General features: G+C 40.0%; 1 protein-coding gene across 4 annotated transcripts in view; it reads left to right on the top strand.

Annotated features, from left to right (window-relative positions):
• The window catches only part of RERE (arginine-glutamic acid dipeptide repeats), a 426,753-nt gene that overhangs the window by 185,154 nt on the left and 215,253 nt on the right, over positions 1-26,346 (top strand). For 3 of the 4 annotated variants that reach the window (XM_060013629.2, XM_060013619.2, XM_060013626.1), the window contains exons 3-4: positions 11,615-11,685; positions 20,889-21,014. In XM_060013629.2, coding sequence (XP_059869612.1) covers positions 11,615-11,685; positions 20,889-21,014 — 197 coding nt within the window. The remainder of the gene's footprint in view (positions 1-11,614; positions 11,686-20,888; positions 21,015-26,346) is intronic. The other variant, XM_060013632.2, reaches the window with a different exon arrangement.

The raw sequence follows: 26,346 nt of genomic DNA, 5'->3' as shown, positions 1-26,346 counted from the left end.
TAGTATGAATTGTGGTCAGCTTTAACTTTTATAAATTATATAGTGTTCCAGAAAATTTGATTATCAGTGGCCCCTGTATTTTTGTTGAGGAGCAGCCACATAGCCTCGCTAAAGAAGTCCTAAAATCAAACCCACGCAGAAGTGGAAAAGAAAGGGGGGAGCCTGAGTGGTGCCATTAGGCACCATCGATCTGCCCTCCACACAAAATGCCAGTCAATTTGCAGAAGTTATGATCTTTTCTTCCTACTTGTGACACCTTGGGGTAGCGTCATGCTAGGAACTTGCCTTGGCTGTGAAGTCTCTTCAGAGCGGCAGCTGTGGACGTTGTTTTCTGACTTACGTCATCTGCCTCTAGGACTTGATTCTTAATCCCACTGGAAGGTAGTGGTTTATGCTGTCCAATCCAACTATTTTAGTCATTCTGCCAAGAGCTCTATGTGCTATGTTTTTATACTCTTGCTAGGGTCATCTGTTCCTTCCTAGCATTCCCTATTAAAAGAATTAGAATATTTTCCCTAAATCATTGTTTTGGATGTCACTCTGCTCATGAATGTATTTTATTTATTTATTTGGACAGTCCTTTATTTTATTTATTTATTTATTTTTTGTTTTATTTTGTTTTTGGCCACGTCACTCGGCTTGTGGGCTCTTAGTTCCCCGACCAGTGATTGAACCCAGGCCACCGCAGTGAAAGCGCGGAGTCCTAACCACTGGACCACCAGGGAATTTCCCATGAATGTATTTTAAATATTTTGCCCCATTTCAAACTAATTTAGAGATATTTGTGTACAATGGCTGTTAGTGCTGAATTGTGAACCAGTAAATTCTTGGTCTGGTTCTTTAGCCACAGTCAAAGATTTGGTTACTCCGTTCTGTGTGGCCGCTATTCCCATGTCATCTTGTGATCCATCTTATGCTCCGCCTTCAGACGATACATTTGTCTTCAGGCTAACAGGAAGGCTAAGGGGAGAAGGGGCTCCTCTTTTCAGGATTCAGTTTCCAGAAGTTGAAATACTGTATCCCATGACCAGAGTCTAGTCATGTGACCAAACCAGCTATGAGGGAGGCTGACAAATGTCTTTTTTCTGAGAGGCCAGACACCTTCTAAACCTCAGCTGTTCTTTTCTTAAGGAAGAAGGCAAGAATGAAATTACGCTCAGCTAGCAGTCTCTGTTACAGGGGGTAAAAAACAAGTTCAATTAAAATTATTGAAGACATATAGTTATTTGTTTTCATGTCTGTCTCTAATATTAGATGGCGAACATGTCAAGGGAAGGACAGTATTTTTATTCACTTCATTATTTCTAGTGCTTAGCTGGTGGTGCCCGTAAGTCTGTGTGTGAATGTTTTATGAGTTTATGATTCTGTTCCTTTAGAATACATTTATCTTCTTTCCTTAGCTTTAATGTAATCTTGACAAGATTTGCCTGTTACCGCTTTGGTTGAAATGGAGAGGTCTCGTCCCCCCTCTTCCAGTCAATGTTCCGATTTATTTTGTCTCAGCAGATGTTTAGAACATGATTTTTTTCAAGGTACAAATTACAAAAAGTAAAACTCTCATTAAGTGTTACATTGGCCCAGAGCAGCTGCACTCACTTGTTGAAGTGTGTTGAGTAGTTTCGTATAGAGCATCCAGAGCTTCTTACGGCCTGAACAATACATGAAGTCTCTCATCTCATTTCAGGATTCAAGAGGAATTTAGATATTTTAAATCCTGCTACCTTGCTCAGATCTTTGCTAATTTTGATTATAAAAGTGACAGGTGGATGGCAGATTACCAGACAAGATCCCGCCAACGCCCTCCCCCCAGTACTTTTTAGCCTGAGAATGATGTATATTGTTAGAAAGCAAAATTATTACATGTAGAATCCTAAGGAGATAGATAATTGCAAATTGTCGTATAGGTGGAACTGTTTTTTCCCAGATACCTGTTGAATACTTGTAAAATGCTATTTATAATTCACAGTGGGCTAAAGATCTTTAATGAAAATCTGAGGTCTCAACATTTCAGTTGAAATGAAACTTTCATTTCAGGAAAGTGACTTGATGTTTTAAATTATTCTTAAAATATCTTTAATCTTTGACTTTATTTTAAAAGAAACACATGACCAAACAATAGTAACTACAACAAAACCCCAAATGAAAACAGTAATGATTTAAGGGAGAAAAGGAAGAGGTATGGGTAGAGTAAAGAGAGTTAGGGAACAGGCTTCATTTGCCCTTAAGAGTTTATATAAATTAAAGCAAATGATTAAATTTGAGGCCCACTGAAGCTGTAATAGGCTTTGGGTAAGCTAGTAGAATTTCCTGGGGTTTGTTAGATGTCAGCTGTAGTATTAGGAGTGTTTTATTAATCAGCTGATAACAGGAGAGCACACTCTTCTTTGTCTATAACTTTGTGCAAGGTGTTGTGGAGGTAAGATAAGGCAAGACACAAAAGTAGACAGTAGTCTCTGATCCTTCATTTTATGGGGAGAAATTACACTCATTCAAGTAACGTTATTTGTCAGTAACAGGCAGTGAGTGGGCAATACCAACTGAATTGAACAGACTGTAAGTTGGTGGCGTTGGAGAAGACATGAAGGACCATGGGAATCTTGATTTGGGTCCTAGAGGTTGGATAGAATTGCAGTAGGACCAAGTGGAGGTAGAGCATCTTTAATAGGGGCAACAGCATGAGAATGGGTCATGATTGGAATGTGGTTATAGGAGAATCAGTAACCAGCTGAGCAGATGTAAACTACCAAGCTGAAAAAGGACTGAAAAGGATAGCTTGTGGTTTTCCTTTGCTTCTCTTGTTTTTGTGTGAATTACAGTCTGACAGTCTGTGACCCTGGTGGTTATAGTTTAGGGGCAGCAAATTCTGGATGCTTGCTGTCTCTGTGGGTCTTGATTTGATAAGTTTCTCTGAAGGTGCTTTTTTTTTGCGGTACGCGGGCCTCTCACGGTTGTGGCCTCTCCCGTTGCGGAGTGCAGGCTCAGCGGCCATGGCCCACGGGCCCAGCCGCTCCGCAGCATGTGGGATCCTCCCGGACCGGGGCATGAACCCGTGTCCCCTGCATCGGCAGTCGGACTCTCAACCACTGCGCCACCAGGGAAGCCTTGAAGGTGCTTTTTCTGCACACTTTTTTTCTCCTTTAAGCATCTCTTACACAGCTGTGTGGATGATTAGGTGAAAGACCAGTCACTCAATAAGAAAAATCACTCATGGGATTGTTGTCTGGTAAATAAAACTCAGAAGTAAATTGGTTAAACAGAGTATCAAACTCAAAAGTAATTCAGTACAGTATTTATTAATATGTGCTGTGTGCCCTGTTTGTATGTCTAAATCCATATGGTAAGTTTAGCCCACTTTTTTTTTTAAAGATTTTTTGTGATGTGGACCATTTTTAAAGTCTTTATTGAATTTGTTACAATATTGCTTCTGTTTTATGTTTTTCGATTTTCTGGCCCCGAGGCATGTGGGATCTTAGCTCCCTGACCAGGGATCGAACCCGTACCCCCTTTATTGGAAGGCGAAGTCTTAACCACTGGACCGCCAGGGAAGTCCCTAGCCTACTTTTAATAAATTTCATTTAATGTTGACATTGTGACTGATTCGAAATGTATAAGAAAACCGTCCAATATTATGCAGAGAAATATATAAGGTAGAAAATTTTAATCTTCAGTTTTGCTAGCTTAAAAAATCTGAAATAATTGAGCACCTCTCTGTTCAGACTGACAAACTTTCATTTTCCCAGCCTTTAGTTATAATTTAAGTCCTAACTCTTTCTGGAAAGTTAGTAGTAAATATTTGAGTGGGAAGAAATATTAAAAGAATACGTACATACATTAATCTTACAAGGAAGGCTTATACGATGTAGATGCCTATAAAGTACAAAAATATAATTGGTTTGGCAAATTTTGTAGCTTGATGCTTGAACTGTGGAACAGTTGCTTTTACAAAATTGAGAACTGCAGATTACAATTAACTTTCATTAATTTCGTTGAGTAGAAATATGTTCCATTTACTGTATAATCAGGAGCCAGGCTTGAATGAGTTTAAATAGATGAAATCTAAATTATACTGACAGTCCATTAAACATTAGCAGAAAACCCGTAAAGAAAATGGATTCACTATGATACCAGTTTATAATAAAATCATTTGCCAAATAAGAATTATAGCCAGGCATTGTGAATTCTCCTGTGTATTTCCAGTGAGCACTGCAAATTGGTTGAACCATTTATTATAAAGCCGAGGCCCCTAGTGCATTGTTTTCTGAAAAGGAGCAGGCCGTGTTGCTTGAAATCTGCCCTGCAGGATGTGACACCAGAAGATCAGACTAGCATTTTGTTTGTTTGTCGGCCATGTGGGAAGAGAAGAATCTTCACTGCAGCCTACCTGTCACTGGTTATTTTTTCCTGTGAATACTGGGCATAGTATTCGTGGAAGTGTTTGAACTCTCTCTGGGTTGGTTTCCTGAATGTACATATTTCAGCTACATTTTAGTTGTAATCTTTGTGTTAAAGACATTTCCACTAGCAGTCATCCTCTACTTAATATGGATTTTATAGCCGGATTTATTTTTGATAGGATTCACTGATTGGAATGAATAGAGTTGTTACCTGCCTTCTCAAGCATTAGAAGGGTAGGTACAGTAGGGCAGCAAGAGTGAGAGTGATCTCGAAATTCCCTTCCCTCACATCTCTAATGCCCTGAGACACTTTGCTTCATAGGGCAGATGACCATCACTGATTTTGAAAATAGACACCCCCCTTCCTCCCTGCCCCCACCCCATGCGCCCTTTCCCTTCTCCTAGATTCCTCGTGTCCTCTTATGGCACATAGCTACTGCATCTACAGACGCAGTAGAGAGATTGACATCACTTTACTGGAGTTTTGATGTCAAGCTGGCTAGAATCTTTTTCATAGTAGGGATTCAATATGAGTCACAAGGAGGGCTTTTTAAGGAACATTTTCAGAATAAAATGTGGTGATGAGAGTGCTCAAAATGTTCTTTGCTTGAGTAATACAAGTGTCAAACCATAGCTAATATTTAGCATATCAGTGTAACTAGTAAGATTGCTGCTGCTGGCAGGATGATCTTTCTTTTTTCTTGTTTTACAGAGTTTTCAAGTCCATGTAGCATAGTATTGATTTGGGAATGGGGGGGAGGTCTTGCAGCAGTAGTTTTCCAAAACAGTCAGCATCACTTCTTAATGTTAGCAAGATAATTGTCTTGAATCTGTCTTCAAGCTTTTGATGCATTAGAAAATTTTCTAACTCCTAGAGGAGAAGAGAGAAAAATGGGAAATTTAAACCGATTTTCTTTTAGTTTGTTATGACCTGCTTCTCTACCCCCTCCCACCAGCCAACTTGATTTTTCTCATAATTTAATTCCCTGTTGGCATAATAATTCCCTGTTAGCAATGAGGATGAAGAAAGGTAAATGTTTGCTAAATGTATATAGTGTTGTTTTTAAACAAAAACCCGTGTAAAATTTGTAGTACTACTTGGGAATCTGTAGACATGAATACATGGAGTTTAATTTTCATGAAGGTCGAAAAGGAAGGAACCAAGGATATATGTCACCTGAGATATTAGAATCTTTAAGATGTTATCAAGCCAATTTTGGTGACAGTTTTCAGGGTCACAACACAGGAAAAGGGTAAGGACTAACAAGATTTCACTTACAGAGGTGCTGTTTTCCCAATTTTTGTTTGCTTTTCCCTTTTAAGTTCTCCACTATTCCCAGACAATGCAAATATCCCTTCCCCACTAAAGAATCTGGCAGAAAACTAAAAGTAGGTCATCCTGCAATTGAGTTCTTTCTTTCTTTTTTTTTTTTTGGCCGCACTGCACGGCACGCAGAACTTCCCTGACCAGGGATCGAACCCGTGCCCCCTGCAGTGGAAGCGCAGAGTCTTAACCACTGGATGGCCCACCAGGGAAGTCATATTTCTTAAAGAAGTATTTATTAGAAAACTGCATCTTTTATGTTGATATTGCTAGAGCATAGCCTTCTTGCTAGGAGCTTGTGTAACTTCTTTTCTGTTTTAATATTTTCATTCAATTCATTTGTTCCTCGTGTAGTTTTTGAGTGTCTACCGTGCGGAAGGTAGTAGTATATCGTTTAGAGAGGTGAGGCGTGGTGACAGGTGTGGCTCTTGTAGAGAGCAGGAAGCAGGATGAGAGGCTCTGATAGAGGCCAGGTGGCGCACGGGGGATTGGGATTCGGGTATCGGGATTTCAGAGTAGTTGCTAGTGTGTGCATGCGCGCTCATGCACACACACCCTTTTGTGTGTTGGAAATTTGGAAGCATCCATGTTAACTAGCAAGATGCTTGTGGGCTTTATTCTGCAGTGTTAGACCAGCTGCTGTTAGCTGATGGAGTAGTCAGAGTGTCGACGGTGCAGGAATCCTGTGTAAGAGGAAGGGAAAGCCAGAGAGCAGAGCAGTCCCGAGGGCCAACCTCCATGGCCACTGCTGTGCCACCCAGCTGGGTCTCTGGGGAATTTGTTTGTGAGAAAGGCTTTGTTCACGTGTGCTCTTCACACGGAAAGGTTTTCTATTGGAAATTATGTTAGAGTGGCACTGTCATGCTTTGCAGAGGGGCGAGAAGGTATTGGGTTGGCCAAAAAGTGAAAGTAAGATGTTATGAAAAATGCGAACAAACTTTCTGGCCAACCCAATATTTCAAAGATTAATAGGCAGAAGTACGTTCACGGAGAAAGAAATTCTTTCCCGGGACAGAGCCCGTGGCTGAGCATCGTCCACCGCTTGCTTGGTGAGTGGGCAGAGTCAGTGTCCGCGGTGCTTGTGCAGAGGCTGTCAGGAAGGATGCTCACAGGCTCTTGGTTTTTCAGGATGACAAACTGCCTGATGCTTCAGGCTGTGGTTTTTACCCTTGAGAGGACCCTGCTCTTGTTCTATTTACATAACGCTGCTGATTTGCTGAGGGATGAAAAAGCAGAGAGGGCTTTCTTTGCCTCCAGAATCTGCCTTTGCGTTTTGGCTGACTTCCTTCTCTAGCATAGCAAATGCTCTGTTGTTTGCAGATGGCACAAGAGATTCTTGGACACAAAGCTATGTTGAGGTTGTGAGAGACAGCCAGAATCGCCCTGTTCAATATCATTGCCCACATCGTGCACACAGGATTTGAGGCCACTTAATCGTGTGATCCGTTTCCAGGCAGAGGCTACATGTTAGGAAATAAATCTTAACCTAGACCCATGGTTTCATTTGCAGACACCCCTGATAAAGAAAAAAATTTGTTATCCTGTGTTGTTTGGAATAATTGATATTGATGGTAGTAGCCTCACTCATTTTTTCTGGCCCATTTCGGGCTTGCTGATTTTAAGATTAAAAATATATATGTTTGCCCTGCAGCAGCCGTTAGCTCAATCTGGTAAATATGCATTTTCATATGGGTAATTTTGAAAACGCGCATTATGCACTTAATGGGTCGCATCAGCTTTGCTCAGTTCTTTCAGAACTGCTAGCTTGCTTTCTTTTTTAAAGACTCTTTCTTTTTCTCAAAAAAAGGTATCTGCAGTACTTGTGTTGGCCATGGGGAATTTTCAGGTTGAGGATCAATATCCAACTGACTGAAACCAATTTTATAGCCAACTTCAGACAATCCATGCTCCCATAAATTGCATGAAAAATTGTTGGCAAATCATTTTGGCTTTAAAAGATTGCTGGGCATACCCCAAGTGAGTTTTTTTTTTAATGATTTTTTAAAAAATTGGGGTATAGTTGCTTTATAGTGTTGTATTTGTTTCTGCTGTACAACAAAGTGAATCAGCTGTATATATACATATGTCCTCTCCCTCTTGGACCTCCCTCCCCTCCCCCCCCGCCCCCGTCTCCCCCCAGCTAGGTCACCACAGAGCACCAAGCTGAGCTCCCGGGTTCGGACCAGCTCTCTGTTTGACACATGGTAGCATATATATGTTAACCCTAATCTCCCCATTCACCCCTGCGTCCTGACCACACGTCCGTCCTCTACGTCTGCGTCTCTATTCCTGCCCTGCAGATAGGTTTACCTGTACCATTTTTCTGGATTCCACACATATGCGTTAATATACGTTATTTGTTTTTCTCTTTCTGACTTACTCTGTATGACAGACTCTAGGTCCATCCACGTCTCCACAAATGACCCAGTTTTGTTCCTTTTTATATTGACTTATGTTTTCATCATTCCCTTTCCAGATAAAACACTGTATTTTTGTGCTAACTGTAAACATCTATGTAAAGTTATTTTCTTAAATATCTGCTTAATTAATAAGACAAGAGGGAAATATTTCTGAGTTATTTGGCCTTATTTAACCTTGTTTTGAAAATCATTAAGAGCAATAATAAGTAGACTTTTGTGTGTGTTTGAGACTTAAATTCCAAATTGTTTTTAGGATGTATTCTCTTTTAGTTAGATCCCCCTATTTCTTATGGGAGGGTTAAAAAGAAAAGCTTGACTCTACAATAAGTTTTCATGCTTTCATTTTTAAAAATGATTTAGAAAAATCAAATCAAAACAATGTATTTTTCCCTATTCCTATGGTAAGTTTGACATGTGAAAAAATTTAATTCATGTCAAGAATTTTAATAACTTCTGATCTTGGTCATTGTGTGTTTTATGACCATTTATGTAAAATAAACTCTAAGTGTTGTCACTTAATTTTGAAGATAAATTCAGTCAGACCTTTTCACATAAAAGTTTCAAAATACTGATAGAGATCACTTGATGCAGTGACCTGCTTTACATATTACTAGCCTTGTGCATTGGAATCTCATATCTGGATTTATAGCTTTGGATCAATTTGGGTTCCCACGATAACTTTTTAAACAGAAAGAGGTGACTTTTTATCTAGTAATAAGGCATTGATAAGTAAACGTGGTAATTCCATATGTTAGGTTTGTGGATCTGCTCTCTTCCACTACCTTATCCCTCATGGCAGCGTTCCTCAGGCCAGGGCTGCAGGGCAGCCTCCAGTAAGACCACGGAGAAGTGTTTAGGCAAAGGGATATCAGTAGTTGTCCTTGACATCCCAGCATATTCCTTTCCTTTCTTCTCTAACAGATATATGTTCAGAGATAATCATTTAGATAATCATTAGAGAGAATCATTTTCCTGAATGTAAATTTGTAGTTGAGAAATGAAAGAATATAGATTCTCTCTCCTATTCTGGAAAGCTTTTTAATATACAAGTTAATACCTACTTTATGTTTTTACTTTATATAAGAGGGTTTATAGTAATAATGATTCTGTTGATTATGAAAAAAGAATATAAAGCTTTTCATTGTGTAAAAAGAATAAAGTTATTCATAATCCTCACTATCTAACCATCTGTCATTGATTTCAGTTCTGTCTAGTCTTACCAACACCAGTGTCAGACATTAGTCCTTGGGGGGGTGAATGCAGAAATTAATAGGTTTGGTTTCTTTGAGCTCAAAATTGATAGTGAAGTAGACAGTGCAGACCATCTGACTGCCAAATAACTGACCACACAAGGGGATGTAAGTTGTCAACTTTGTATAAAGGAAAGGAAATCTTACATCAAGGAGAGGAGATGTTGTTTCTTTACAGAGGAGTCATGAGAGTTTATTGCCACTGGAGGTAACTCATTATAAGGTTGCAGGTGCTTGTAAGAATAAAGGAGTAAAGAAGGCTTGGTATGGATGGGGTACGGGAGTTGGTGTTTCTTTAAGGCAGTGCAGCCTAGGGGAGGGCGAGATGTGATGTGGGATCAGACCATCGAATACAGCAAGTTTTTTTTTGTCACATGAGCTTTAAGAAAGTGGAGATCATTAGTTAGGAAGGGACCTGTTAGTTTTGAAGTCAGTGAACAGTAGCTAGGTATGACAGTGTTACGTTATGAGATACAGAAAATACTTACTTGTAGGAGGTGATAGGAAGAAGAGGGCATATGGGCTGTGATTTGTGTTCAGGTGAGATGAGTAAACAGTGGATGTCTAGAGATGTGAAGTGCTGGTAGTGGGTACAACAAGGATTGGAACACAGAAATTAAGAACCTTGGGTTGTCCCCACACTGTGCAAGTCGGAGCTAGAGTTTTTATTTAGAGAATGGGTTTCTTCAGTTTTTCCTTGAACAGCAAGTTGGGGCTTAGGTAGAGAACTCTCTACCACAGTGGGAAGAGATCTCTTCTTTGTCCCTTAAGGTGATCAGCGTGTTAAGTGCATGTTGCCTGAATGTTGAACAGAGTTTTTTCCCAGCATCCTGGACTTTGGAACAAGATAGAAAGCTCAGTCAGCAGTTGATTCCTGAGCTGCTGTTTTATATGGATTCAGAGATCGGATTGCTGTTGTTGAGCCTACATCTGAGTAGAGAAATCTGTTGGGAAATTCTGGATGCCTAAATGATTGACTTTCAGACGTCTTCTTTTTCCTTAATGACTTTGGGCTACAAGAATCCTGATGTCTTTCAGAAAGTTTCTTGGAAGGCAGTGGCCTTTAGTCTTCTTTGTGTCTTTCTTCCTGTTCTGCCTCTTAGTGGGTCTGCTAGCACCTGTGGTGGGACTAGAATTTCCACTGGATCGAGGGCTCCAAACCTCTGCTCCTTTGCTTTTTGCTGGGGAGGGTGTTGTTAACATGCATGAAATGAAGAAGTAGAGGAACCTGCCTCTGTTCTCAAGCATCTAGAGTTATTCTAAGACACATTTGTTGTGAAGGGTCATGAGGAAGGATAAAACACATGGCATTTTAAATGTGGGCATTATGGTCACTCTCCCTAGAAAATTAGATTGACTGCAGATGCCTTTACTTCTGAGTCTTTGCTTGTAGTGTGGAGAGTTTTTACATTCCTTTATAGTCACTGCTTCCCTTAAAATCATTGCTTCTTAAAAAAAAAATGTGTCTTAACTGATCATTTTAAAAAATAACCTTTAGACTCCAGCTGTTGAGAGCATCAAAAATAATTACCCAGCCACCGCCATGTCAGATGTAATTTACGAAAGTGCCCTTCTTCCCTGAGGAAAATCTAATTTGGTTTACTTCATTCCATCTCTGATTGGCTGCCTTGGTTTTCTTTACTATTAGAAAATATGTTCAGGTTAAAATTTAATAGAAAGTTATCCATAAGATACTAGATTGGTTTTCTTTTCTTCATGTGTGTGAAAAGTTCGTTGTAATAGCATGTTCAAGCTAGTCTTCTTTACGTATTTCACTTATTTCCTCACAAAATATTTATTAAAAATAAAGCAGCACTTGGCAAAGCTGTTTCTCTTTGTGAAGACGGGGAGCATCTATCTGAGTAATATATTCAAGATTTTGTCTTGGTGTGTAACCTTGAGCAAGTAATTCCTTTTATTGAAGTTTCTCCATCTGACTATGGATAATCTCATGGGATTCCCACTCCCCCTTCTTCAGGGATGCTGGAAACAATAATTGAGGCTTTATCAAGTTATTTAAATTATCAGAAAGTGTTCAAAAAGAACCCAAGAGCTGTTTTCCTTTAGCTTAAAATTATTTGTCATTTAATATCACCTTTAAAAATTTATTTTCTATAAAAGGCATGTGCTTTGTCATTTATTTATTTATGCAGTGGCTTTATGGGCCCTGTCTTTGATCCATTAAAGGTAAATGCCATTGTTTTAAATTTTCTTTTTCTTTTAAAGACTGTGTGTATATCGAGAGTCGGAGGCCAAACACACCGTATTTCATCTGTAGCATCCAAGACTTCAAACTGGTAAGCATCTTTTCATGTGCTGTTGATTCTACTCTGTACCTTCTCTTTTCCCAGTTCCACTGGCTGTCTCTTTTGATTGCTTCTCTATCGTACTGACTTGGTAACCAATTCAGCTCTGAGTGCTGACTGCCTGGTGACTGCAGCACTCAAATAAGGCAGTAATCAGCTTTATAACACTAGGTGTAAACAAACGTTTCTGAAGTTTTTATTCATTTAGTAGCTGTTCTGACAACTATTTCAGAGATTCCCTTGAGCTCCTGTAATAGTTCATTTTTTCTCAGTCATTGTGAAGAACCTGATGTAAAATAAACTTTGGATTTAATGATGAATTGGGGGAAAAAAGAGAATATAAATGGGCCAGAGATGATTATTTTCTGTGGCAGTTGTAATTTACTTAGGTATTTTAAGCAAATATGGAGTGTATCTTGAACCTTTTCTGGGTGTCTCCCGTGGTGGAGGTCGGGGAAGGAAGTTTGGCTTGGGGATGATATAGCTACAGTACTTTCTCATTAAAAAGTACTTAGGTACTTTTACTTCCACAGGTACCTAAGTGCCAATGTTGCCAGTGTGAAATCTCTTGTTTTTAGGCCACTGGTTCTCACACCTGGGGCTTTGGAGCCCCTGATAACCCTAGAGATTTTGCAGAGGTCTGTAAATAAGCATTCTCGGTCTCAAATAAACTAAATAAATATACTTCACACATGTTTGTACAACTGCTTTTCAAATGTATTAATATGCTGCTGTGATTTTTTTAAATTAACTTATTTAATGAAAGTACAGAGTTAAGAATCACTTTATTATGTATTTTCCTCAAGCAATTGTTATGTGAAGTGCTATCGGAGTAGTGTCATTTGGGGAGTCTTTTGAAACATTTAGATGTTAAGAAAGGATCCTGTACAGTAAATCGCCTACATACGAACAAGTTCCGTTCAGAGAATACGTTCCTAAGTCCAACAAAGTTAGCCTAGGTACCCAACTAACACAATTGGCTATATACCACTGCTTTTACGCTTGCTTGCAGACATCCTGGGCTTGAAATAATGATACTGTACTACTGTATACTGTACTGTACAGTAAAGTACACAAAAGCACAACCACTTGTAGAGGATGCACGCACATGACAATGTACGCCAGACACATGCACTAACTTACGTGATTGCACATGTGAATGCACGTTTGCGACTTTGAAAGGTCGCAACTTGAAGGTTCGTATGTAGGGGACTTATTGTACTTGAAGGTTGTGAACACTGTGTACATTCTTAGGTCTGGAGAAATCCTAATTCTTTAGCTTTGTAGAGATATGTGTCAGTATCTGTGAAAGCCAGCCATTATTTCCAAAACGCTTTGTAACTTTTGATAATACTTGTGCTCTGACATACATTGTATGTGACATTTCAGCCTAAAGAAAAGTAGTGTAGTCTGAACTCTGCATCTCCTTTTTTTTTTTTTTTTTTTTTTTGTGGTATGCGGGCCTGTCACTGTTGTGGCCTCTCCCGCTGCGGAGCACAGGCTCCGGATGCACAGGCTCAGCGGCCATGGCCCACGGGCCCAGCCGCTCCGCGGCATGTGGGATCTTCCTGGACCGGGGCACGAACCCGTGTCCCCTGCATCGGCAGGCGGACTCTCAACCGCTGTGCCACCAGTGAAGCCCTCCTTAGTTTTTTTTTTTTTTTTAAATGCATTTTAAATGACTCCAAATGTCCAGTTAGTATATGCAATTGAGTTAGTTAAAAAGTTGCATGCCATTTATTTTTCTTTGTTCAAAAATTATCACATAAGTAATAACATGCTTTTTGCTACTTTAAAAGAAAGTAAAATGGGCCATTTACTGCTAAGATTTCTTTATTCTTGGTAGGCTGCTTTTACCTTCTAGTTTTACAAGGTGGCCTTGCGGTTTAATCTTGTAAATCACATGCTTTCTGCTCAGATTTTATGTCAACATGAGGTTTTACCATTTTTTAGAGGTCTTTGCTATTTATTATATGTTGCCTTCCAAAGACTGTTTTTTACAGACGCTGCACTGACATCTGCAAATCTGGGCGGTGGCCTTGTTTCCTGAAGAGTTTTCTTTTGCTAGTGGTGCTGCTACTGCTCTTTCCCTGCTCATTGTCTTTGTGTGTGATCTTTACCAGATATAATACCACCACACCATGGAAAAGATACAGCTGTGAAATAAAACTGCAGAGATTTTCCTTTTACCTATTAGAGTCTGAGCCCCTTTTGTACAATTTTTCCACGTCAGCAGGTGCCTTCGTGTTTGAATGGTGTCTCTTATGAAATGCTGATTACAATGTGATAGTTGCTGTTCAGGGCAGAGGTTCCTGCTGAGCTACAGTAATTGCTCAGGGTATTAACAGCAATAAAAGCTGAAACTTCTGTCATCAGGATTGGTCTAGTACAGCACATTAAAGCTGTCTGCAGAAACAGCGTGGGAAGTGGGGTGCTATAGGTTTAGATACCTTTTTCTAAGTCACATATTGCTATGAGAGATGTTTTTGTTTGAGTTCTGTATTCAGCACGTATTCACAGTTTCTGTGTAAGAATAACAGGGATGTTGAAGACATATTTGCTCCTGGAAGGGATATGTTTGTTGTCTGGATACCCACTTCCTTTCCTTGTTTCTCAATACTACTTCCAAAAAGATAACCTAATAGGTAAGAATAATCATAGACTTCTTTTCCTTCAGCTTAACCTATAAGGGGAAAAGATGAACAGAAGGAAATGTTCTTTGTTTCTTTGCAAGATTTCAAGAAGAAGAAATTGGAGTTGGTTTTGCCCACAGCAGATACCATGCATGGCAAGTGGAACAGTGGAAAACAAAAACCCAATAGCTTTGACATGTTGTTGATTAGTTATGTATTTTATCTTTTTATGGTTTGAGGTTTAACTGAGAGATGTATTTCTTTGTTTATACCATAAATTAGAATCAGTCCTTTTAGCATGGTGAGTTTTGAGAACAAGATGTGTTTTGGGACTGTCAGAGGCACTGGGTGAACAGGAAGGGCAGGAAGGGGAGAAGGGCAGGAAGCTGGGAGAAGCAGAGGATTTTGGAGCAGCTGTGCAGAGAGAGAGAGAGAGAGAGAGAGAGAGAGAGAGGGAGAGCGAGCGAGAGCACGAGTGCTCTCCCTGAGTCCTGCTGTATTGGTGCTTCTTCCCGTTGGATTCTTAGATTATCCTATTGTCTCTCCTGAGTAGAGGGCTCTTGGGCCAGCTTGAGCAGATCTCTAGTAAGCATAACTGAAAGAGCTTGCTATCCCATCTGCATATGCTGTGCTCCCATAGCTTTTCTAGGTCACTGTGTTTGCTTTGAGGGTTTTGTTCCCGAATGAGTCACTGTCACCACGGAGCAGTATAACACAGAGTGCAGTTAGGAGCGTTTTGGGTTATCACCAGTGCCTTCGACAGGCATTTGTTGAAAGCCTACTTTGTGTTCTTTGTTGAGCGCAGCACCATAAGGGGGACTGAAGAATCTAAGATATAGTTCCTTCCCTCAGTGATCTTAGGTTGTGATTGGACAGACAGTGGCTGTGGTGTTAACTGGATGTCAGCCCTCTTTGGGGAACCCTGAACAGGACTGATGTGGAGGAAGCCATTCACGTAATGTCCTAAGAGCAAGATTCCTTACTTTTACTAAAAAACAGTAAGATTCCATTTTTATAGAAGTCCAGGCCTTAGCATAATAGAATTAATTTGCTATCTAGAAATAATCATGGATTCTGAGAATGCTTAACAAGGAGATTATTGAGATTAGTGGTTTCCATTCAGCATAACACCAAGGATCCTTGTTCCTTGTCTGGCTCTAGTAGTGGTGCTTCGTACCTAATTCTTCATTCACAGATAAGTAGTTGAAGCCATTCCTCTAATACTCTGCATGGGAATTCTGTGTGGATTCCTAATGAGTTTCTGTCGTTTGTTAAATAGAAAGAATATGATGTTTGTTTCCTTGAGTTATATAATTATCAGTTCTTTAGCTGTTACATGAGATGAATTTTCAGCTCGGATAGGTAATTATTACAAATACTATTTTGAGCAGCTACCATTGATTCATTTTTGCTCCTGTTTGGCCTAGTAAAATGTAATTGTCTTTAAAATTAAACCTGACATTCCTTAGAGTTGGGGATACGTCTTTTGTGACGTTAGGCTATTTCCAGTTGACTTTTTAGGGCTCAGTGTGTTGTCACTGCCCTGCACGGATGCATGTGCTCTTGTGTCGTTTCTGTTCCTAACAGCATACGTTTTCAGTGCTGACTTTGAACATAGAGTAGTGGAGGGCGCCTGCCACTTGTTGTTACCTTGGGGAAGGCACATCTCCATTGCTGCTGTGAGTGGGGGGCCGAGCTCGTTAAGGTGCAGCGCCATGTACACCTCGTTTCACAGTCGAATGTGAGCAGCTGGGGGAGGAGCATTTGGAGTTTGCTTCCAGTTCCTGGTCTGTACCTGTAACCCTACGCAAAGGCTGGTCACCCCGGCCACCCCAGTGCAGCAGTCAGGGGCTTCAGCTTAGGTTCCACTTACCGTTGAAATTGCCTTCTCTCCACCAAATTGAGTTTCTCAGAAGTGTATTAAAAGCAAGAAGCTGCTTTTCCTTCTTTAAAATGAAAACTTACTGAGAATAAGTACTCATATCTTCTCGTTTTTTTTGTTAGAGACCTTTACGTAGATAATGCTGGGAGATAAGGGAGGTTTCGTTAACATGCACTCTTGTGTACATCCGTGTGTACACACAGTGAGTTAATTATCATTTATGTATTATACACCACACTTATTTAATCCCAGCTTGGTTGATGTGACCACTCAGCACAGAATGTATGGTGTATGGGCATTCAGGAAATGGGCATCATTTTAATATTAGGTCAGCCTTGTATTGAAAACTTTTTGGGGTGGGGGGCAGGAAATCTGCATTAATTTGAACATGGCTAATTCAGAATTTTAGATTTGATTCTGGGACTGAGTTGGGGGATGGTAGAGTGCATGGGTTGGGAGCTGGACTTTGACATCAGCTGGTCTGTTCCATCAGTTGCTATCTTCCATGACCTTGGGCAAGACACTAACCTTGCTGTACTTACATATGAAGTTGGGATATAAAGCACCTACCTTGCAGATGGGTTGTTTTTAGATTAAAAGATCAAACCTACAAAGTGGATAGTGCAGTGCCTGGGCCATGGGATGATCGTGACATTGACATTGAGTTGGTGCTCTAGGTTTAAGCTTTGTAAGGGCAGATACCACCACGTCTGTTTTATTCATTGATGTATATATACATTGCCCATATAAGATCCATACTAAATATTTACTGAATATTGAATGAAGTTACATTTCAGTGGAAAAAATTGACTGGATAAAGTTTTCAAAAATCTTTAGTAGTTGTTTGATACAGTCCATGCATTAACTACAAATTAATCTTCCATTTATTAAACAGGCCAAAGAGATCTGCTTCGTTACCTTCAGTTAGCCTGCAATGTGTAGTATTTTATATATTTAAATAATAAAATTCTAAAAATACGTTAAACCTCAGTTTTAATTTTCTTCAGGAAGTTTATGTGAGTGTAGCCAAAGTCATAACAGTTTTTAGACATTCTGTTTCGAATTTGCTATGTCACTGACTTCTAGCAAAGATAAATGAGGGCTTAGTCTATATGTAAACATCCCAGAGAAGGCCAGCAGATATGAAAAATGCCATAGGATGTGATGACTTGTTTCCGTGTGAAACAGTAGCTGTTTTCTCTTTTGGTTTTTTATAGTCCCTCAAGTTAGGCCTGCAGAATTGAGTCTATTTGTAGTTTCTTTTTCTCTTTACCCTCTTTGTTCATTCCCTGTAAAAAGGTCGGTACCGCTTGGTTACAGCTTTGTGTCTTGAGTGTAGTGTTGGATAATGAAGTGAAGACTTTGAAGTTTGTTATCAAGTGTTCTCAGTTTATAGAGTGAGGAGTTACATCTTACTTAGTGGAAAGTACAGCAGAGACAGTTCTTTAAAAAGAGTTGTTCCTTTGTTAGTTTAATTGTTCTCACCTGTCAGGAGTGGGTGCATGGTGGGACAGTGCTCTTATACAGTGATTTCTAGGTCAAGAAAAAGTTGGAGAAAAGAAGGAAATTTTGCCATTTGCAACAACATGAATGGACTTGGAGGGTACTTTGCTAAGTGAAGTAAGTCAGACAGAGAAAGACAAGCACTGTATGATATCACTTTAGTGTGGAATCTAAAAAATACAACAAACTAGTGACTATAATTTAAAATAAAGAAACAGACTTACAGATATAGAGAACAAATTAGTGTATCAGTGCGGAGAGGGAAGAGGGGAGGGGCAAGATAGGGGTAGGGGATAAAGAGGTACAAACTATTATGTGTAAAATAAGGTACAAGGATATATTGTACAACGTGGAATATACCGAATATTCTGTAATAACTGGAAATGGACTATAATCTTTAAAAACTGTGAATCACTATATTGTATACCCGTATCTTATATAATATTGTACGTTGTATATACTTCAATTAAAAAAAAAAGTAAAAAAGGGAAAAGGTTTGAATTACTGATTTGGTGCTAGAGTATTCTTCTAAAGGCCACGCCTTCCCCTACCCCAACCTTCTTTGTTTAAAATGAAGGTCATGGTTGCTTGGTTGCTATCGATAAGCATTGTGATAAACTATAATGGGGTATTGAGCTTCCTCCATGCAGTGTTTGGAGTAACCCACCAATAATACATATATGTGCAAGGATTAAATGTCCTTTTCATGTTGGAATTTGAAGTTTCTAATTTTAAGAGTGGGATGCTATCGCTTAGCCCTGAGTTTGATGGGCGTAGTCAGATGCTGCGTTGTTGGGTATCTGCTGTGCCTGCCCCCCACCTCCACCCCAATTATAGGACAATCATGTTGAAAGTTATTTTGAATCACCACAGCCTCTTCGCGTGATACGAGTGTCAATTAAGTGGAAGGAAGTGGTGACACAAGTGAAAATCAAAGCGAGGCTTTGGGAATAAGTAATCTCAGAACATCTCATTGGTTCCATTTACTTAGCTTCTCAGTGGTCTGTTTTCACTCATGGCTGACAGTCATCGTAGGCCACGTGGTATTTAAAGTTTTAATGGTTCACGATTACTGTGAAGTTGGGTAGTTCATTTTCTCCTAATGTATTTGGATTTTAGGACTCTAAGAAATCACTTAAAAAGTTTAATTATATTTACTTCCATAAAGTATCTAAAAATGTTATTTTAATGGTAAACCTGTTCTCTATATGTAAAATTTTTTCAATGCAAAAAACTCTAGGTATTCTGATTTTTTAAAAAAGGAACTTAAGAACGTTTGAGACAATCTGATATTTGCAGAGAGCTACTGTGCAAGAATACTGGTAAAATCTTGTCATTCCAACTCTTATTTCTTAGAACTGGAAATTTGTAATTTGTGTATATGTGGTTGTTTGTGTTAAGGACCAACTCAAAATTATAGAAGAAAAAATCCATTAGAAGAAACGAAAGAAAATTAGGGCAACTGAGATACTGTCAGCGTTTTCTGATTCATAAGTAAGAATAATGAAATGCTTTGAAATGATGCCTTTTTTCATGTTTAAAATGTTTTAATAATTACTTGAACTTTTGCACATTAAGTAATGCCAACATGCTTAGAAATGCTTCGCCAAGTGTCTTTCTGTTTAAAACCCTTGATTTGAATGAATAAGGATTTGAGTGGTCTGATTAACTCCTAGTGCAAGAGATTAACCACAGGTTCATTTTTATTTGATGCTTATATTAAAAGATCTTGAGTATACTGTACATTCTAGTGCACAGTTGAATCTTTGATTAGAAATTTGCAGTGCTGGTATGGGGAGGTGGGAGGTGTGTGGTGGAGAAGGCTATGGCTACTAACACTCGCTGTCTGTGCAGGTCATGTATATTTACTGTCCGTGGGGGCAGTGGGAGTCAGAGACTGGCCGCACAGGAAGCATATATGGTGTGGGAGCCCAGGATGCTCTAGAGGGTCGTCTGTAGAGAAAGAAAAGAACAGAAAAGAAAAGCATCATGATAAAGACATGCCCAAGATTAGCTCTTTTTCTTGGGATTTATCTTTTTTGTTTGTTTTCAGAGAGACATAAAAAGAAAATAAGTAGTTGATGGAGCATATTAAAATCTTGGGCCACAGGAAGCTGTTAGAGAGTGAGTCTTAGCTTTTTGAAATGAATTATATGTCTCAGGACTCCCTAAAAATGGTTTAATATGAAAAGTTTGCTTACCTGTAATTTAAAAACCATCTTAAGAACAGAAATTCACATACGTATTTGGATTTTATGGGGTTTTTAGTTCATTAAAACAACATGAAATTGGATTGGTTAGGTTTTGGGAAATGTTACGTACTCCCTAGAGTTTTTGAAAAGGGACATATTCAGACTGTCATCTGAAGTATCTTTTTTTGATACTTATCAGGACTGTGCTGGCTTTCAGAAGTTGCTCTTTAATATTTTGCTGGTTTTAAATGTTTTAAAAGTTTCTTAAAAAAAAAAAAAAGACATATGGTACATACCAAACTGGTTTTGCCCCTAAAAGAAATAATATCTTTCTTGAACTTTATGCTCCAGTCTGTTCATTACATTTACCTTGTGAGTAAATTAAAGCTTGTTTGAATGGTGTCTTCTTTTTCCTCTGGTGTTAAGCCTTTGTATGTTACCTTATCTTTAGCTTTACAAAGTTAAACTAGGACTTTGAGAAAATGGTAGGATCTTTCTTTGAGGCCCCTGCCCCCAGTACGTTGAGCATTTCCTTCTGAAGTACATGTCCTATGCCTCTGGCATCTCTCCTTAGAAACTCTTCTGAAAGCTCAGTTTGTCCACTGGTGGTTTATTTTATAGTCATGTTTATCTGACACCATTGCATTTTTGTTTTTGTTATAAGCAAAGCATGCCACTGTCACGGTGCTTTGACACTGTGTCACATCTTAACTTGGTTATTTTGAGGGGCACACACCATACCGCTTTATGACAGGCCCATACTGAGAGTGTGGAGCCAGAGGGTCGTATGTTCACGCTGGAGAAAGGAAGCAGCTCTGACTGATGTGCGGAGTTTAACTTTAGTGGCAGAACAGATTCGCTGAGACTTCAGAGGCCACCTGCTAAAGGATTTGTGCAGCTGCCTGCTTGTGTGCTGAGTGCCCCTAGTAACCAGGGTATGAGAGGACATTGGGCCTGTTAACTTAAAACTTTTTTCTCTTTTAGGTCCACAACTCCCAGGCCTGTTGCAGATCTCCACCTCCTGCTTTGTGCGACCCCCCAGCATGCTCTCTGCCGGTGGCAGCACAGCCGCCACAGCATCTTTCTGAAGCCGGGAGAGGGCCTGTAGGGGTAAGGAGAATCCCGTTTTTAAAAGCTATCAATATTTTATATCCCACAGGGTATAAAATAGGAATATCACCTCCCTCCCCAGAGCCCCTTTAAAAATGTGCTGTATCGTATGTGTTCTTAAAGGAGTAACAAGTACACGCACAGAGGAAGCAAAATACGGGACTTGCCTTACCCCTCTAGGACAGTTCCAGAAGTCGGGGGGCTTGGTGGTGGAGGGGTGTTGGCACCAGCAGAGAGCATGCTGGGCCGCTGCAAGGAGCAGGAGCTGGCAATCAGCAGCGAGTATGGACGTTGGCGACTGAAATAGGGGAAAAGGGGGTAAGTCTGAGTCCGCGTGCGGACTGCGCCTTTCCCCAGGATCACCGGGACTTGTGGCCCGTGAGTCTAAACTGTTCGGGCGGCTGCCCTCTCCGGTGACCTTCGGTAGAGTATTGCTCAGAGGTAGCTGGGCTTTTCTGCAGGGCCGGATACAGAATAAACGTTTGAAAGGCTTGGGTTGGGGAGTAGATGGAGTGCTCTCAGCTGTACCCCGGCAAATCCTCTGTTACCTGGTGATGATGTGGGGCGTTACGTGAGGTGAAGCAGGATGCAGTGTCTTCAGCTCTTTGTCCCCTGGAGCACAGGGCCTGGTGTTAGTGATCCACGAGGGTTACCTTTGTGCCGTGTGCCTCACCTTTTCTGGAAGCTCGGTGTACACACCTGTCTTCATTTTCCTTCCTTCATGAGGATTTAATGCTCAAGTTTTCTGAAGGACAGGTGTTTATTGTTCTGATTGACCGCTGCTAGTCACTAAAGAAGGTTAAGACCTGTCTTTCCCTTGTTTTACCTAATCTGACCCTGGGGCTCAAACTCATGCTTGATTAGGAAATAACACAAGAGAATAGCCCTCGTACATGCACCACAGATCCAGATACTGGCAATATGCAACGACTTGTTCACTTGCCGTGTAGCATATTAGTATCTTGAGACTAGGAAAAGAGAGCACTCCTGATGGCCTGTAGCAGCGCTTGGGAAAGTTTTGGGAAGGTAGCTAGGTACTGAGGAGCCGGGTGTGTTTTTGGTACACCAGTAACACGTGGGCAGGCAGAGTGGAGGAGCTCAGCTCGCCAGGTGTACGTGTCAGCCTGTTCTTAAAAGCAATGTAGGCAGTGAGCCTGGTGAAGCTGGGAGTTGTGAGAAGATGCCGCAGGACGTCAAAGAAGAGCACAGGTTAGTGGGTCCTGGGAGGCAGAGGTGGGGATACAAAATGGGGCCGGATCGTTGAGGGTCTGAAAGGTTAGACAAGGTGACATTTTATGTTCTAGGCCGAAGAGAGCCTTGCAGGCTTTTTTATTGCGGGCAGGCCGATCTGCAGATCACTGCTTAAGAAGATTCATTGGGTAGAGTGTGGAGTGGGGAAAGACTGTAAAAGTTCCAATTAGGTGGCTAGGACTGTCATCCATGCATAAAATGAAGAGGACCAAGACAGTGGAGATGGGACATTAATAATTGTAATAAAATCAGGAATAATTGTCACAACATTTTCATGTTTAGGTAGTTGCCACTGTAATTTATCAAGAATTAGACCAGAGAAAAAGGTTCACATTATGGAAGCCTTGGAAGTCTTGATATAATAGCCATTCACAATGGAAGATAAAACCCAACGTAGTGGATAAAAATCTAATTTTAATCCCTGGAGAGATACTGACAGCTTAAGGGACAAATTAGCAGAGTCCCAACTTGACTGCACACTTCAAAAGCTTCAGCCTTTACCAGTTACCATCGTGTGTGTGTGTGTGTGTGTGTGTGTGTGTGTGTGAGAGAGAGAGAGAGAGAGAGAGAGAGAGAGAGAGAGAGAGAGACAGAGAGAGAAATGGTTTTTATCTTTCAGGCCAATATTATCTTTATTCTCTAATCAGTGTCAATGTCATTGTTAGACTGTTTCATTTACTGCAATACCCACTAACCAGGATTTGCTGAATGGATTTAAAGTTTTGCCCATAATTGATATGTAGTAAACTTTTTATATTAGCATTAGTGATGACGAGTATTTATTTTTTTAGCAGTAAAAATATTGTGTCCACTAGGGATTTAAATAAGTTCATGATGGGTGGTATTCTCAGATACCATCATATGTAGGTTGGAGAAGATTCTGTAGTACGATGATAAATCTTCTTTCAGTCAGGATGATGCTGCATAAAGCTAACGTATTGATTGTTCTTTAACAGCGCTTCATGCTGCCAAAGTCATTTGAGCTGGATCTGAATTGGATCCAGTTGGCCAAGCTCCCCTCCATGTGTGGAGTTCTCATAAATCCTGCAGGCACACACATCTAATACAGTGTAATGAGAGAGCTACTGGGAGAAAAAATTGATTACAGGGTTGCAGACAATATCATTAATGTTTCCTGCCGTGATACACCAGATGTCTTCCCTAATAGACTGTTTTTGTTAATTTAGTTTTTATAGGATAGCATTGATTGCATCATAATTTAACTTCCTTTGCATATTCAGGTATAGGTGATCTCTGTCTGTATACAAATGATGGCATCAACTCATAAGATTTAATTTTATTAATTTTTTATCTGTTCATTTTAAAAGTATTTGTGCTAGAAGGGCAACATTTTTACTTGTTCCCGAGAATCTGTTAGCTTCGATGTCTTCTAGCAAGAATTACTGATTTACTGGTAGTTGGTGGGAGGGAGGTGAGAAGGCAAAGAAAACATTGCCCAGATCCTCCCCGGACAGGACAGAGATCATCCCGCACCCCCAGCTGTTCCCAGTATCAGGGGGTTTAATTGGCGTGACAGAGGCTCTGTCCAAAGCAGAGAAGGTGCAGCCATTTAGAGGGGATTTAAAATGCACATTCATTTCCACTGTCATGAACGTGGCTCTGCGGGCTGGAACGCTTGTTGGGTGCACCCATCCTCTCCTCGCTAAAAAATCAGTACTCCTCACTTTGGTATTTAGTTATTTAGCATTTTTATTTTTCAGTCGTATCTTTTTGTGTGTTTAAGACCTCCGTGGAGTGGCTGACACATATAAATAAGACAACATTGCAGTAGTGGGTTGAGCTATTTTATTTAAGTTACTAAAAAAAATGTTCATAGCTGCTTTATTCACAATAGAAAACTACTGGAAAGAGCCCAAATGTTATTTGGTGAGTGATTGAACCAAGTCATTATTTTTTTAACGACTGGTTTTGTTTTTGGGGCATTATCCTTTAGAGAACAATTTTTTCTCTTGATGAGTTCCTGTGTAACATAGGATGCGTTAATCAACCTTTCTAACCCTTAGTCTTCTCACCTCTAAAATGGGCACACTACTACTGTTTACCTCAAAGGGTTGTTACGAAGGTGATGAAGTAATTCATTAGATTGCTTAGCATGATGCAGGCATATAATAAGCATTCCTTAAGCATTACCTCTTATCACAGCGGGTTTTGTTGTACAGACTCAGGGTTAAATAATTTACTAGTTTTCTGGACATTCTTAATCTGAAGCCCATAGACCCCTAGGTGGTCTCCTTGAGTTTAAGAGCGTCTATGAACTTTCTGGAATCGCTTGCAAAGTCTTACATGTATGTGCATTTCCCGGGAGAGAATATATACTTATCAACCATGGATGATAATCAGAAGATTCCTAAAATGTTGAAAAAAATTTAAAAATTAAGTTTAAAAACTGCTATTCTCTAAAGCCTCTTGAGGTGGGTCACTTAAAACCTCAAATCGGGAAAGTAACTGTTAAAATTATATAAATATTTAAAAAATTTCTTTAATTGAGGCTATTTTCCAAGTAAAGGCTATAATTAAAACCCTGGAAAAACAAACACACACCCTCAAATCAGCTAGCTGTTACGGAAGTCAACTAACGGTGGAACATTTACTTTGTGCCTAGGCACACTGCTACTCTTTTCACGTAGCTTAACCCGTTTGATCTCCACAACAATCTGTGACATTTATTTCATTTTGTACGTGAGAAAACTTGAGGTTTGCGCTCATATAAAATCTTGCCTTTGTATAAAAATCTGGCAGGACTGAGGTTTAACTCAGGAACTCACCTGGCCATGGGTAATCTTGGTTGTGCCCCTGGCTGACTTTGTACTGCATGGGTGACCCCTGCCTCGATGCCCCTTTGCCTTCACTTTACTAGTGAGTTCCTCAGCTGACGAGCTTGCTGCTCATTCACTTTGGAGAGTAGAAGGCTTCTGCCACTGAGAGTTTTACAGGCTGGCCTTTCCCCTGAATAGATGGACGGTGGTGTTAACAGCATGGTGTGGGAACCCTGTTTAGTATTGGTGAGTTTTCTTTTCCTGTTAGCACTTGTGGTGCTATCTTGTGGTGGTCCTATCTTACTGCCCTTTTGTTTAAAAAAAATGCCTGACCAGCAGACCCCAACGATGAGCTCCCTTCTCACTTAACAGCATCTGTGTGCATTTGAAAAATGACCCTTGTAGTCTGTGTGTGTTAGTCTGCATTTGTTTCAGATAAAATTTTGTGCGTGTGAGAAATTGGGCTTTGCATGTCCCTTGGAATAAATCCAGTCCCCTGATCTAGACAGACCTACTTCACCAACACAGAGCAGGAAGCCGGGGTCCAGTGGCTCACCCCAAACCCCTGCTTCATGTGGCGCTGCTTAGGCCCAAATCTCTTGGGTCTCTGGTTGGTGTTCTTCCCATTGCTCCTTGCTACCTTCCTTGACCATTGGGTGTTCTTAGAGCCAGCCCACGTGATAACACCATTTATTTCTTTAGAAGCTAAGAATACTTTGCCTAATAATCTAGTTTAAACTTTTTGACTGAGTCTCAAGCCACTGTTAAAACAGTATTATTTTTTGCTTACGTAAGGCATTTATCATTTTAAAGTATCATTTCTAACACTGGTACTTCTCATACTTGGGACTTTTGGTACCATTTAATAATTAAAAGTGAACATTTATTATAAAATGCTGTCTTAAAAGTAAAGTTAATTATATTTCTTACCTGCTTGGTGCTTATAAAGAACTGTCATCTTGTTGCTTCTCTAGCTGTACAGGAGGTTTTAAGGATATCTTGCTTTTTTCAGAGTTTACTGTAGCTTCCCCAACTGCCACTAAGTATGCCAAAAATAACCATTGTCTTTTATATTTGATTGTAGTGAAAGGTGTTAAAACCACTGATTTTCAGAAAAATTGCCAATACAGGTGCTATATTAATTTAGGGATTAATCCATCTACCCTAAATGAAAGATAATTTATAGCTGTTGAATTTTTTTTTTTTTTTTTTTTTTTTGCGATACGCGGGCCTCTCGCTGTTGTGGCCTCTCCCGTTGCAGAGCACAGGCTCCGGACACGCAGGCTCAGCGGCCATGGCTTACG

Source organism: Delphinus delphis, chromosome 1 (genome assembly GCF_949987515.2).
Source record: "Delphinus delphis chromosome 1, mDelDel1.2, whole genome shotgun sequence".
NCBI classification, from domain to species: Eukaryota; Metazoa; Chordata; class Mammalia; order Artiodactyla; family Delphinidae; genus Delphinus; species Delphinus delphis.
This window is presented reverse-complemented; position numbering and strand designations above follow the sequence as displayed.